This window comes from Oryctolagus cuniculus, chromosome 18 (assembly GCF_051225735.1).
Source record: "Oryctolagus cuniculus isolate XC-2025 breed Fujian yellow rabbit chromosome 18, ASM5122573v1, whole genome shotgun sequence".
In the NCBI taxonomy this organism is placed as follows: Eukaryota; Metazoa; Chordata; class Mammalia; order Lagomorpha; family Leporidae; genus Oryctolagus; species Oryctolagus cuniculus.
Genome location: NC_142884.1, coordinates 8,701,683 through 8,715,778, shown reverse-complemented (window position 1 = coordinate 8,715,778; position 14,096 = coordinate 8,701,683). Strand labels below are relative to the sequence as shown.

At 61.2% G+C, this 14,096-nt stretch overlaps 1 protein-coding gene across 1 annotated transcript; it reads right to left on the bottom strand.

Annotated features, from left to right (window-relative positions):
- Positions 1 to 118: 118 nt before the first annotated feature.
- Positions 119 to 6,491, bottom strand: IZUMO2 (IZUMO family member 2). Its single transcript, XM_070063046.2, has 6 exons — positions 5,848 to 6,491; positions 5,347 to 5,421; positions 3,620 to 3,706; positions 3,396 to 3,416; positions 2,251 to 2,331; positions 119 to 292 (listed from the first exon to the last, which is right to left on the bottom strand). Exons 1-6 carry the CDS (start codon positions 6,077 to 6,079, stop codon positions 162 to 164), a joined length of 627 nt encoding a protein of 208 aa, XP_069919147.2. The 5' UTR covers positions 6,080 to 6,491; the 3' UTR covers positions 119 to 161.
- Positions 6,492 to 14,096: the final 7,605 nt, after the last annotated feature.

Sequence of the window (14,096 nt, the reverse complement as noted above, 5' to 3'; positions counted from 1 at the left end):
CTGCACGTGGGGGGTGGGGGATGGAGACAGGGAGAGCTGTGCAGAGATGCAGGGTTAGGGGAGGGAGAGGGCGAGAGACAGGGGCTTCCCAGAGCACACAGGGGCCGCCCAGGAGGGTGTCGTTTGGGGGGGAGGAGCCTCCTGGGGGCTTGTGGGCTGACTCACGAGATCAGGATGACCAGGAAGACGAACACGGCCGCCGACACGGACACGACGGTGCCCAGCAGGGCCTGGCTCCGCGGGTATCCACTATCGGCCTCGTACTGCAGGGCCATGCGCGGCTGCCCGTCCACTGGCATGAGCGGGAGACAGCCCTGAGCCCCAGGCCTCTCTGCCCCTCTCCCTCCCCCAACTCATGGGGGGCTGGCTCCTCTTCCTTCTCCCCACGGGGTCTCGGCCCCCTCCCAGGGCCCGGCCCTGCTGTGGGCACTCGGGATACAGCCGGGAACCCCACGGAGAAACTCTACACGGCAACAGCTGGCGCCAGATGCATCCCATTTGACGGACGGGCACGGGGAAGACTGGGAACTTGGCTCGAAAGCAAGAGGTGACAACACCATGCATGTGAGCAGGGCGGGACAGCGACGGCCATGTCTGCGCCAGATCAGTGTGGGCCGCCGAGCCCGCGGGGGGCCTGGCGCCTCGCACCTCGAATCTTCCACGTGGCTCCGGGCCCTAGCTCCTGCATCCGGTCAGCGCCGCCTCCTAGCTCCGCCTTCAAGGCGTCTCCAGGAGCCACCCCGCCTGCAAGGCGGCCGAGGAGGTGCAGTTCCGCACACGGCCTCCAGGGGGCACTGCAGACGCCTCACTCACTCGCGGGTCTCTGATCAGGGGCCTCCCGGGACCCTATGGTTCCCGCCTCGGGGTAAATGCGCAGGTCCTCCCCACGGTGCACCAGGCTCCGGAGGGTGACCCGTGTCCCTGCTCTGGCTGCTCTGGCCACAGCGGCCCCCTCCTCCTCGCTGCTTCGCCATGGTGGACCTTCGTGCATGCTGGTCCCATCACTCCCCCAATTCCCTTCCAGGATCAAGGGTCACCTGTTCAGAGCGTCCCCTGGCTCCCTGAAACCAGCGGACGCGTCCTACCACTTGGTTCTGTTTGGGTTTGGGGACGCGGTTGTTCTGAGCCAGGGACAGCTTGGAAAATGACAGGAGATGTTTTATGGTCCCAATTCCGGGGGCAGGGTGGGGGTGGCCGCTGGACTCTGGTGGGTTGGGGGCCAGGCCTGCCCTCCCAACGGAGACTCACCCGGCCCCCACAGCCCCCGCGGCTGAGGCTGAGGGGCCCCAGTCTAGCCCCCCTCACCCCCTTCCCGGCTGGGCTCTCCGAGGGTCTCGTTCAGGCAACTACATGGTGCTCCCACACTGCCTGCCTGTCCTCCAGTGGGGGCTGAGAGACAGAGCGGACGGCGGGGCAGCTCCCAGGACACTCCCATCCCTTTCCAGTAGCTGGTGGAGGAAGAGAACGGATAGGAGACAGCCCCGGACAGAGAGAAGCACAGGAAACCTAGCTACGGCCGTGAAAAGCCCTTTTTTGGGGGGTCTTGGTTGGAACAAACCAGCTGCAAAAAATGTTCTGGGGACAATGTGGGATGCTGCCAGAGGGATTTGGAATTATTTGCCATTAAGGAATCACGGTTAGGTTCTTCGGGGCGGGACTGGCACTGTGGTTATGTCGGGAATCGGCCTGATTTCCCGAGGCACACGCTGGGTTATGGGTGACAGTTCATGGGTCTGTGGAAATGCTATGGCAAAGCATAAGAGAAGTGAAGCCAATGATTACTCGCGGAAGTCAATAGAAGGCACTGGCGTGTGTGACCAGGGAGGCTCTCGGAGCAGCGGTCCTTGGGGAGTGAGAGTGAGGGGGACAGTGTGGCAGAGACAGGACAGCACACCAAGGGTGCAGCACGTCTCGTCAACCTGGATGTCTGTCTTGGATCTGCTGTGCTATTTGCTCCGAGGACACGTACTTCATTCGATACCTCTTTCAGACCCCCCCCCCCCCCCCCCGCTCTGACCATGACTCAGCACCCGCGTCTCCCACCCAGGGACACTGCAGAATTCCAGAGGCGTCTTCCCAGGTGACAGAGAGGGGAGGATGACTGCAGGGCAGGGCGTCATTCCTGGGCCGCGCGCGAGCGAAGGTGAGGCGGAGACCCCGAGGCCCCGCGTGGGAAGCCGCGGGCGGGCGCGGGAAGCCGCGGGCGCGGGAAGCCGCGGGGTCAGCTGTCTTTCCCTGCCCCAGGCTTACCGAAGCAGTACTTTTTCATGATGCATTTGGAGCTGATTTTCTGGCAATGCAGACAGTCCATGACCTCCTCTTTCAGCAAGCCTAGCCCAGGGGAAGGGGGACGTTAACACGCGACAGGCATTAGAGGACAGGCCGAGGGCGGGTAAGAGAGGGGGTCCCGTGGCGCTCCTGACCTGGGCGGCAAGTTGACCCAAGTGCACCCACGACCCACATGCAATAGCTTTTCATATAATTTTTTTTTGACAGGCAGAGTGGACAGTGAGAAAGAGACAGAGAGAAAGGTCCTCCTTTGCCGTTGGTTCACCCTCCAATGGCCACCGCGGCCGGCGCACTGTGGCCGGCGCACCCCGCCGATCCAAAGCCAGGAGCCAGGTGCTTCTCCTGGTCTCCCATGGGGTGCAGGGCCCAAGCACCTGGGCCATCCTCCACTGCACTCCCTGGCCACAGCAGAGAGCTGGCCTGGAAGAGGGGCAACCGGGACAGAATCCGGCGCCCCGACCGGGACTAGAACCCGGTGTGCCAGCCTAGTGAGCCGCGGCGCCGGCCAATTTCACATAATTATTGAAAGGCAGCCCAGTGGTCCTGCTGACCTGACATTCTGCTGTGGACATTTGCTTAGACATCGGTTAATTCTGAGTGTCCACTTGCCCGCTTTTGCAGCTCCCAAGGCAGAGATGGTCACTTCCTGCTTACACAGGACTACATTTCCCACACTCCCTTATGACAGGCTGCAACCATGTGACCTACCCCTAGCCAATGGAGAGTGAGGAAAGTGATTGCATCACTTCCTGGCCTGGCCATAAAAACGCTGGTGTCATTCCCAATTCCTTTTTCCTTTTCAAGTTTACGAGCTGTGATTTAGGGGCAGCCTGGATCCTTGAGTCACTGCCCAGAAGAGCTGCTAAATTCTCAACGAAATTTGGGTGACACCACAGGAAGTGGGAGTTTGTTAATACAACGTGGCTGATGTTGGCCAGCTCAGAGCCTGAAAACAGTGGTGTGCGGGTCGCAATCATTTTAAGTCGATCTGAGTTCTACAGCTCTGGGGTGGGAGGGCCGCCGACCAGGGTGGGTGTGTGTGGAAGCAGGGCCCGCTTTGGAGGGGGTAGAGAAAGGCAGGGTTAGACAGTAAATTCAGCACTCACGGCACATCTTGTGATCACAGGCTGCAAAAGAGAAGCGCTGAGTGAGTGAGGTTGGGACAGCGACTTGAGAATTTCATCGGGAAGGGACCGGGAGAGGGGCGGGGGGGGGTGAATCTGGGAAGGGAGCGAGAAGAATATTGGGGTGCATGGAAGGCGGAGTCTCGGGGGAACAGGAGGAGGGAGCACAGGGGCCCGCAGGGAGGAGGGGACGGGCCGTACTGCACCTTTTAGTTCATACGACCGCAGAGCTTTCTTCAGCTCCCGGATCACACTCTCCCTGAGGGTCGCCAGCTCTTCCAGAAGCGGCCCGTCTGGGGAGAGAAAGACCCCCGTGTGTGCGTGGGGGGGGGGGGCACGCGGCAAGCCCAGCCCCGTCTGCATCTCCCAAGGGAAGCTCCTCTCCACGTACCAGGGCGTGCTCGGGTGCCCCTGGACAAACACAGGCTGAACGGCCTTCCCCTGCCGATCTTCAACCCAATGCGAGCTTTGCACATCGCGTCGGGGCTCAGGGAGGTTCCTCCGGCCTTGGGGTTTTAGACCCAACAAGTCCAATGCCTGAAAGACCCTGGAACCTGGCACACTGCTGGCCCCTGAGGGCCCTGAGCTTGGGAGGCACCGCAAGGCCCACCTGCTCTGCCATGGGGCCGGGCTAAGCCCGCCCGCCTTGGCCATCTAAACGGCCGCTGGTTCTGTTTCCTCTTCTACAAGCGGACTCGTTAGCATCCACATTCCCCTCCTTTCCGCTGTCTGTGCTCCCTCCTTGGGGCTTTGCATTCAGCCCCACAGCCCTGCCTCTTCCCTGGCCTGGCCCCATCCACGGGCAGCCACGAGGCAGCCACCCACGACTGTGGGGTGCTGGAGATGGGCTGGAGGTGACAGATGCGCTCCGCCGGGCGTCTGGTGCGGAGGTCGGGTCGCCACGTGGGTCTCCTTTGTCGGAGGAGCTGGGTGGAGCCCCCAGCCCCGCTGTTCCCTGCAGCTTCCTGCCAGTGCACAGCCTGGGGGGCAGCGGGGCGGCTCCAGTGCCTGTGTCCCTGCCCCCGACGTGCCTGGCCTCGCCTGTGGGCTCTGCCCTGGGTGCCTTTCTCGCCTGAGGATTTCATCTGCAGCCTTCCGCTCTAAACACAACCATGGCTGCTCTGTTCTATAAATCACTGGACCCGCAGGTGGTCTTGGAAACCCCCAAGCGCACACACATAGACACACACACGCATGTTACTGATTTATCTCGTTTCTGGTCTTGGCTCTCCCTCTAGCATCTAAGCTCCTTGAAAGGGACCAGCATTCCCCAGTACTGCACGTCTGCACAATGTCAGATTGCATGCATCTCAAAGTGCCACGGCAGCCAGAAGCCTATAGGCATCGAGTGTGGGTGTTTTTTTTTTATATTTAATTATTTATTTGAAAGGCAGAATTACAGAGAAGGTGGGGGCGTCTTCCATCCACTGGTCACTCCTAACATGGCTGCAACGGCCAACCCTGGGCCAGGCTGAAGCCAGGAGCCCAGAGCTTCATCCAGGTCTCCTCTGTGGGTGGCAGGGACATGAGGACTTGGGCTGTCTCCCGCTGCTGCCCAGGTGCATTGGCAGGGAGCTGGATCGGAAGTGGAGCAGCCGGGACTTGAACAGGCGCCCCTGTGGGATGTCGGTGTTGCAGGCGGCAGCTCAGCCCACCACGCCACAGCGCCGGCCCCCAAGGGCTGGCTGTAACAGAGCCATCCGTGCCCACACACAGGCACAGCTGGGGGCCGCTGCAGGTCTGCTTCCAGGTGGCCGCGTGTGGCCGTTGGCACAAGGCAAGCCACGTGACTGTCACCATTACACGACACTGTCACAGATATAATGAAGGCTCCGTGGCCGCACCTGGCCACATGCACGGCCAGGCTGCCTGGGTTTATCCCATGGGACCAGGCGAGATGCAGGTGCAGGGAGAGGAGGGGCCGCGCTCCTACCTTGCAGGGGAGTCACCATCAAGTGCTGTGTTTGGTTCTTGAGGAAGCTGGCCACGTGGTCCAGCTGTTCGATCCCTGCGGGCGACAGGGGCACGGCTGCAGGGCGCCCGCCCTCCCGTGGGGCGTGGTCTCCGTGGGCCCCACCTCTGCTGGGGCGTGGTCTCTGTGGGCCCTGCCTCCACTGGGCGTGGTCTCCATGTGACCCCTGGCTCCGCTGGTGCGTGGTTTTAGTGCCCTCCATTCATCTGGGGGCGTGGTCTCCATGGGGGTGTGGTCGGGCCCCGCCTCCGCGGGGCATAGTTTCAGTGACCCCTCCCTTCATGGGGGGCCCCCCAATGGTCTCTATGGGGCGTGGTCTCCGTGGGGGCCCCACTCCGCTGGGCGTGGTCTCCATGTGACCCCCCCACCTCTGCTGGGGCGTGGTTTTGGCGCCCCTCTATTCATGCTGTGGGCGCATTCTCTATGGGGCGTGGTCTCCGAGTCCCCGCCCCCAGCACACACCCACTTTCCCCACGAACGCGTTCAGCGCGTAGTCCCGGAAGAAAGAGCCCTCCATGGCCAGCAGCAGGGCCTGGGCGCGGGCCTGCAGCCGCTCGAGGTGGAAGCGCCGGGGGATGAGGGCGCCGCGCAGCTGACTCAGGGCGTCCAGCACCGAGAGGTCGCACTGCAGGCAGCCCCAGCCGCCGGGGCCGCTCAGCCCCGAGAGCAGCAGCAGGGCCAAGGCCAGAGCCATGGCGGGCCGTGTGACGTCACAGAGAGCCTAGCCGGCCACGCCCCCGGCAGGCGGGGCCTCGAGGCCCAGGGAGCGTGGGCACCTGGGAGCTAGGGGAACGGGCGCGTTCACTGAGCGCAGACTTGGTGCACCCAGCCCCACGGGCTGCTCCAGACCCCCAGAGCTGGAACTCAGGCCTCTGCGCTCACTCACTCCGTGGGCGCCTACTGTATACTAAGCCCTGCTCTGGGCACCTGCCCACGTGGGCTTCACAGAGCCAGCAGCAGAGAATGAGGGCCCTGTCTGAGGACCCTGAAGTCGGAACTGCATGTGCGTCTCCCCTGTCGCGTCGGCTTCTCCAGGCCGTTGAGAAACGAGGACGCCGGGCCCAGCGGGCAGGCGGCAGGCTGGCCGGCCAGCTCCGAGTCTGTCTCATTACAGCTTGGAAGGATCCCCCACCCCTTCTCCGACCCCCCTCCCCTTACCACCCCACCGAGCCCTCAAGGCCACGTGCACGCATTCCCCACTGTGTCTCCGAGCCCCAGGGGGGAAGCTCGCACGTGTGTGTGGGTGCTGCTTATCAAATGGAATAAAGAGGAAAACCCAGTTCCCCTTTCTGAGCCCGTCTCCTCCATAAAATGATGCCATGTTTTCATTATTTTTTAAAAAAGATTATTTATTTGAAAGAGTTACAGAGACAGAGAGAGAGAGAGATTCCACCTGCTGGTTCACTTCCCAGATGGTGGTAGTAGGCAGGCTGGGCCAGGCCAAAGCCAGGAGCCAGGAGCCAGGAGCCAGGAGTTCCATCTGGGTCTCCCACGTGGGTGCAAGGGCCCCAGACACTTGGGCCATCTTCCGCTGCTTTCCCCAGGCCAGGAGCAGGAAGTGGAGCAGCCGGGACTCGAACCCACACTCGGTTGCTGGTGGCTTGATCTACTGCACCACAAAGGGGGCCCTTATTTTTCTTTTCTAATGTGGCTCACGGAAAGTTTGAAATTCCACACGGAGCCCCTGTGATATTCAGCTTGGACGTCGCTTCGCTGGCCTAGCACTTAAAAAGTACCCAGTGCCTATTATCGGAATTAAATCAAGTGTGACTGAGTTACCCGGCAGTTAAAACGGGGGCGAAAGTCCCTCAGGGTGTAATGGTGCCCGTCTACCACCAGGGGGCGGTCACACTCGAGCGAAATTCTCTCCCAGCCGCTCAGCCTGGGCTCCCAGCCGCCGACACCTGCCGCGCTCAGGTGAGCCCCTGGCGACTGTAATTTAAAGTGTGCACCTGTGAGTCTTCGCCCATCGTCATCTCCAGGCCGGCTGCGAGCCAGGGGCTGCCATTCGCTCCAGGAAGAAGCTGTGGGGTCCAGGGTGCGGCTGGAAGAGATGGGGGCGCAGAACCGGCTCTGCGTCTCCCGTGGGACAGCGTGGGGAGCTCAAGCACCCAGGTCTCACATCCAGCAGCTGAGGGCTGGACGCACTCCCACCCCTGCCCACCGTGCACGAAAGGGCTCGGCTCAGCGTGGGTGGCGTCCGTGTGAGTTTCGGGGCCAGCCCGGGGGCGTCTGTTCCAGCGGATCCAGAGGTCCCCGCGCGGGTCCCCAGCACAGCTGGGAGTGACACCGACACAGCGGCGCAAACAGCTGTCCAGGAGGGCAGCCGTGCCGCTGGGGGCAGCCGCAGCCCAGTATCCCTGGCTCCCTGGCTCCAGCTCCCTGCCAGCCTGCAGTCCTGGCCTCCATCCCGCCCCTGCCCTAGTTGTGACTGCCAGAGATGCCGGTGGCTTCACCACCACTCGTCCCCTTCTGTGACCCACGAGCGGACACGAGGCAACAGTGGGCCGCGATCGAGAGTCAGCAGGATGCGAAGTCACAAAACGTAGGCTGAACGAGACCAACGCGCAGCAGCAGGGCCGTGTCGACCTCTGTAGTACCCGTTTTACCGTATGTGTGGGTCCCTCCCAAGCCTCAGTGCTCTGATCTGCAGAATGGGCGCAACGTTAGCTCTCTGCAGTGGCTGCGAGGAACAAGCGGGATACAGAACCTCAAGTCCTCGGTGCACGGGCAGGCTCCGTCCAGGGCAGCTGGGAGCAGCCAGGAGGGCATCACCTGTGTTCCGGCTGACACACTGTGGGCTGAGAACCCAGCACCCATCGACCCCGCCCCCAGGCCCCTGGCCCCAGTCTCCTCCCTAGCTCCACTTGGTCCTGTCCAGGGCTCTGAGCTGACCCGCCCCTCCCTGCTCAGTGGCCGTCCGTGGCTCCCAGCGTCCCCAGCACAGAGCCCAGCCACCACCACACACACCTGGGCACACGCCCTGCACCCCTCCCATCGCCGGTCCTGGGCGAGCACCCAAGCCCCCGGGAGCAGCCTGTGTCGCACCCCCGCACCCCTGTTGAAGCAGGTTCTGGCTGCCCCTCAGCCTGGCTGATGCCCTGTGGCCCAGCAGCTCCGCTTCTGGGAGTGCAGCCTTCAGCTACGATTCCTGCCCGGGCGCCCCGCTGGTCACAGCAGGGGGAATCACCTACACAGGCACCAGTAAATCCCAGCAGGGCCTGCGCGACGCCTGCGCCCCATTCCAGCTTCCTGGATCCGCTCCCGGCTCCAGCTTCCTGCCGAGGCAGACGCTGGGAGGCAGGGGTGGCGGCCCTCGTCACTGGTCCCTGCCAGCGACTCTGCAGGTGGAGATTCATGGGGCTGCTCCCTGCTCAGCCCTGGCCCAGCCCTGGCCCAGCCCTGGTTGTTACAGGTATCTGGGGCGTGCACCAGCACACAGAAGCTCTGTCTCTCTGCCTCTCGAATGAATAATAGAGTCGGAAACGGACGGTGACAGCTGTGTACAGTCACAGAGGGGCCCGGCCCCCCTCGTTTGCTGTGGGACCTCACGAGGAGGGGCCTGGCCTCTCTGAGCCTCCGGTCCCTCGTCTGTAACGTGTGCCTCTCAGTCGTGACGTTTGCTCTGAAGGGGCCTGTGTTGTGGCACGGCGAGTTAAGCCGCTGCCTGCCCGGCTGGCATCCCATGTGCGTACCGGTTCGAGTCCCGGCTGCTCCGCTTCTGATCCAGCTCTCTGCTGTGGCCTGGGAAAGCAGTGGAAGATGGCCCAAGTCCTTGGGCCCCTGTACCTGCATGGGAGACCTGGAAGAAGCTCCTGGCCCTGGCTTCAGATCGGCACAGCTCTGGCCATTGAGGCCAATTGGGGAGTGAACCAGTGGATGGAAGACCTCTCTCTCTCTCTCTCTCTTTGCCTCTACCTCACTGTAACTCTGCCTTTCAAATAGATACATAGATCTTCCAAAAAGAAAAAGAAAAAGAAAACCCTGCACACCTCAAAGCTTTTGCAGACACATAAACTTCACTTGCACGTTTGCCCACGAGCTGTGTGAAGTGGCCCTGTTGGGCGGTGGGAGGGCGGTGGGCAGCGCCCGGCAGGGGCCCCACGCCTCGCCCGGGGCGGGCAGAGCGCTTGGCCCCCGCGGGTGATCCAGGTTCCCAGCAGGACCACGCCTCACGCTGCTCCTCCCTGCTAATTGCTGCACTTACAAACCAGGAAATGAACAGCAGAAAAAAAAATTAAAATTCCTCCAAGCCGCCCGAGGGACGCGCCCTCCAGGCCACGATGGAAGCTGTGCTGTGGCTGGCAGCCTGCTGCCCACCACGACGAGCGGCCGTCCCGGGCGGTGGGCTGTCTCTGCTCTGCTCGGTTACGGTGGGGGCTGTGTCCTCTCCAGGCGCTGTGCCGTTTGGGCCCCTGGAGTCACCGCAGCCCAGGAGAGCACCCATAAAGCTATAGAGGGCTTTTGTTTTGAAGGGGATTTCCAAGAAAGGTGTTTTCAGAGGGAACTCATTGGCTGGGCAGAAATGCTAATATTTTAAAAATATTTATTTATTTGAAAATCAGAGTTACAGAGAGAGAGAGAGAGAGAGAGAGGTCTTCCATCTGCTGGTTCACTCCCCAGATGGCCGTAACACCTGGAGCTGGGCCAATCTGGAGCCAGGAGCCTCTTCTGGGTCTCCCACGTGAGTGCAGGGGCCCAAGGACTTGGGCCATCTTCTACTGCTTTCTCAAGCCACAACAGAAGTGGAGCAGCCGGGTCTCCAATGAGTGCCCATATGGGATGCCGGCACTGCAGGCGACGGCTTTACCCCCTAGGCCACAGCGCCAGCCTCAGAAATGCTAAATTGGAAGCCTGTTCTGATTGGCTGGTTAATGGGGGGGCATCCTTAACAGCCTTCATGCCATCTCCCTGCACCTCTTACTGGGAAATAGAGATTTACACAGCAGGTGTAATTGGTTAAGACGGCCCTGTCGTGGGGCAGGGTGGGCCCCGGGCCCCACAGACGGCTGTGCTGGGGAAAGAGCTTGTGTGAAGACAGAGGGAGGCTCAGAGAGTGCCCTGTGAGGACGGAGGCAAAGGTTCTCTGTGACACCTCCCATGGCAGCCCCAGGACCCTGCTGCCGCCCGCGTCACTGCCTGACTTGTTTATTACCCTTCTCTCTCCTCCAGGAGATAAAATCCATGCGGGCAGGGAGGTTTGTCTTGTGGGGACGAGACAGGGCTTGTTCCTGGTGGATGCCCAGCCGGTGTTTGTTCAATCAGCTCACTCACTCATTCTGAAAGCAGACAGCCAGCGTTTTCTCTGTACCACTGCACCGTGGGAACAGAGAGCGCGTCTAAGGCACAGGGGTTGTTATCTCAAGAAGCTCACGTCCAAAGACGATGATTACAAAACGCAGACAAAAATAACTAGACAAGCCTGCATGAGATCCCATCTGGGGGAGATGGGGAGGGAGACCCAGCGGGGGTTGAGAAGTCAGGGGGACTTTAAGGAGGAGTCAGAATTGGGGCTGAGCCTTGGCAGCTGGTGTCACGGGCTGACTTGTGCCTCCTTAAGAGATGCTGCCGGCTGGCTGTGGGCACCTGTAGGAGGTCTGTGGCGGGATCAGAGATCACAATGTGGACCCCCGTCCAACACGACCGTGTCCTTATAAAAAGGGCACAGATGGACGTGGACAGGAGGGAGATGGTGTGACGACACAGGAAGGGATGCCGTCCACAGGCTGGGAGGGAACAGGAAGCTGGGAGGGAGGCCCGGGACAGGGTCCCCCTCTTGCCCTGCAGGAGGAAGCGCCCCGCTGACACTGCACTCTGCCTCTGGCCTTCAGAAAGGTGAGTCAGCGTCTGTCGTGGAAGCCACCCAGTGCGTGGTATGTGTTTATGGCATCACCAGCAGGCTGAAACACAGGGGCAAAGGTCAGGGGGAAGGGCTGTGAAGGTGGGGGCAAGAGCCTGGGCAAAGGTGAGCGCACAGGATGCCAGGGACCCGCAGCGGGGGGTGGGGTGGGGTGGGGGTGGGGGAGAACGCAGAGTTCAGACCCTCAGGGCTGTGGCCGCAGAGCTGGGTACGCAGCATCCCAGAGGCCGCTAGTCCACAGCGCCCCGTGCAGGTCCACCTGGGTCTCCGCTGTGGCCAGGTGAGCAGGAGGCTCCCCCAGGTCTTTCAACAGCGGACAGAAGGCCCAGGTCTGCACAGTGTGGCCTCCTAGAGGGGGCTGGAATGGGAAACAGCCAGGGAGATGTCAGCCAGCGCCCCGCCCTACACGGGGGGTCCTGAGGCTTGGGTTCGAGAAGCCTGGATTTGCTGGGACAGAGAGCTCGGGATTCGCCAAATCCCACCGTGCACCGTGCAGGCTCCCCCCTGAGGGGGTGCATGTGGCCCCAGGAGGCCCTAGGAGGGCGGCAGGGACTCTGCTCACTTGTGGAGCTGCTGCTTCTCCACACAGGACTCACTGGATGTGACTGATTATGGTGTTTATTATTATTATTATTTTTGACAGGCAGAGTGGACAGTGAGAGAGAGAGAGACAGACAGAGAGAAAGGTCTTCCCGTGCCATTGGTTCACCCTCCAATGGCTGCCGTGGCCGGCACACTGTGCTGATCCGAAGGCAGGAGCCAGGTGCTTCTCCTGGTCTCCCATGGGGTGCAGGGCCCAAGCACCTGGGCCATCCTCCACTGCCCTCCCGGGCCACAGCAGAGAGCTGGCCTGGAAGAGGGGCAACCGGGACAGAATCTGGCACCCCGACCGGGATTAGAACCCGGGGTGCCGGCGCGACTTATTATGGTTTTTTTTTTTTTTTTTTTTTTTTTTTTTTTTTTTTTTTTTTATGTTTTGACAGGCAGAGTGGACAGTGAGAGAGAGACAGAGAGAGAAAGGTCTTCCTTTTGCCGTTGGTTCACCCTCCAATGGCCGCCGCTGCAGCGGGCGCACCACGCTGATCCGATGGCAGGAGCCAGGATCCAGGTGCTTTTTCCTGGTCTCCCATGGGGTGCAGGGCCCAAGCACCTGGGCCATCCTCCACTGCACTCCCTGGCCACAGCAGAGAGCTGGCCTGGAAGAGGGGCAACCGGGACAGAATCCGGCGCCCCGACCGGGACTAGAACCCGGTGTGCCGGCGCCGCAAGGTGGAGGATTAGCCTATTGAGCCACGGCGCCGGCCATGTTTTTTTTTTTTTTTTTTTTTTTTTTTTTTGCTAGGCAGAGTGGACAGAGAGAGAGAGAGACAGAGAGAGAAAGGTCTTCCTTTGCCGTTGATTCACCCTCCAATGGCCGCCGCTGCAGCCGGCGCACCGCGCTGATCCAATGGCAGGAGCCAGGATCCAGGTGCTTTTCCTGGTCTCCCATGGGGTGCAGGGCCCAAGCACCTGGGCCATCCTCCACTGCACTCCCGGCCACAGCAGAGAGCTGGCCTGGAAGAGGGGCAACCGGGACAGAATCCGGCGCCCCGACCGGGACTAGAACCCGGTGTGCCGGCGCCGCAAGGTGGAGGATTAGCCTAGTGAGCCACGGCGCCGGCCCATGTGGTTTTTAAAATGTGTTTTTTTGCTGAGCATCATGAAACGGTGGTGACCCTTGGTGGAGGGACTGCTGCCCAGTAGCCGTAGGATCAGGGACCAGTACGTGGGAGGACAGCCGAGTCAAGACAAGGTTTAATTCACTAAGGCACACGTGGGAGGTGAGACAGCTTGGTGGGGGAGGGGCGGGGGCCCAGGGTGGGAGCTGGGCAGCCAGGGCTCGGGGAGGGGGGGGGACACTGCCGCCCTCCGTATGCACCACACCCCCCTCCCAGTTCATACCCTTACTGTGCCCCCCCCCCCCCGTCTCTTTTGTGCCGTTTGCTGTCATGCTAACAAAGGACCCGAGGCCTGCAGATTTAGGACAGCAGGGGTTTATCTGGCTCCCAGCGCTGGTGGGGGGCTAGGGTGTGGGGGGACACAGCACTGGCCTCTGGTCAGTGTTTCCTGAGGGCTTCTTGCTGCACGGTGTTGTGGCCAGGGCAGGGGGCACCCAGTGAGACCGTGTGCTCGCCAGCCCGGTCCCTCTTCCTCTCTTTTTAAATTTTGATTAAAAAAAGATTTATTAATTTCTTTGAAAGGCAGAGTAACAGAGAAAAAGGGTGAGACAGAGAAAGAGACGCCTTCCATCTGCTGGTTCACTCCCCACAGTGCTGGGGCTTGGGCCGTCTTCCACTGCTTTCCCAGGCCATAGCAGAGCTGGATTGAAAGTGGAGCAGCCGGGATACGAACTGGCACCCATATGGGATGCGGGCACTGAGGGCACAGCGCAGGCCCCCAACATTTATTTTAAAGATGGACACAGAGATGGAAAAATTCCTATTTTTTGCACATTCCCCAAAAAACCTGTGACAGCCAAGGAGTTGGCTGGCTGAATCCAGGTCTCCCACACGGGCGTCAGGACCCAAGCATTGGCGCCATCCCAGGGTGCTGCCTCCAGGGTTCCAGCCACAGGACGCTGAAGGGTGAGCAGAGCTGGGACTCAGACCCAGGCCCACACACTCCAGTACGGGACGCGGGGCTCCACGGCCAGGCCAAACACCCGCCCCGCCTTCCCACAACGGTCCTGGGAAATTATGTCCCGCCCACCGTTCTTAGGCTTAGCTGCTGTAAATGTTCACCTGCGAATCTGCGTGGATGCTTTCATTCTCTCTGGGGAACGCTGGGCTCTAAGGCAGATGCGTGGTCTTGT

Coding starts and splice junctions, on each gene's coding strand:
- IZUMO2 (XM_070063046.2), bottom strand. CDS start 6,079: ATGGCTCTGGCCTTGGCCCTGCTGCTGCTCTCGGGGCTGAGCGGCCCC. Junction 2,332..3,395: donor CTGTGATCACAAGATGTGCC/GTGAGTGCTGAA, acceptor CCCCTGGGCTAG/GCTTGCTGAAAGAGGAGGTC. Junction 293..2,250: donor CATGAAAAAGTACTGCTTCG/GTAAGCCTGGGG, acceptor CGCTCATGCCAG/TGGACGGGCAGCCGCGCATG.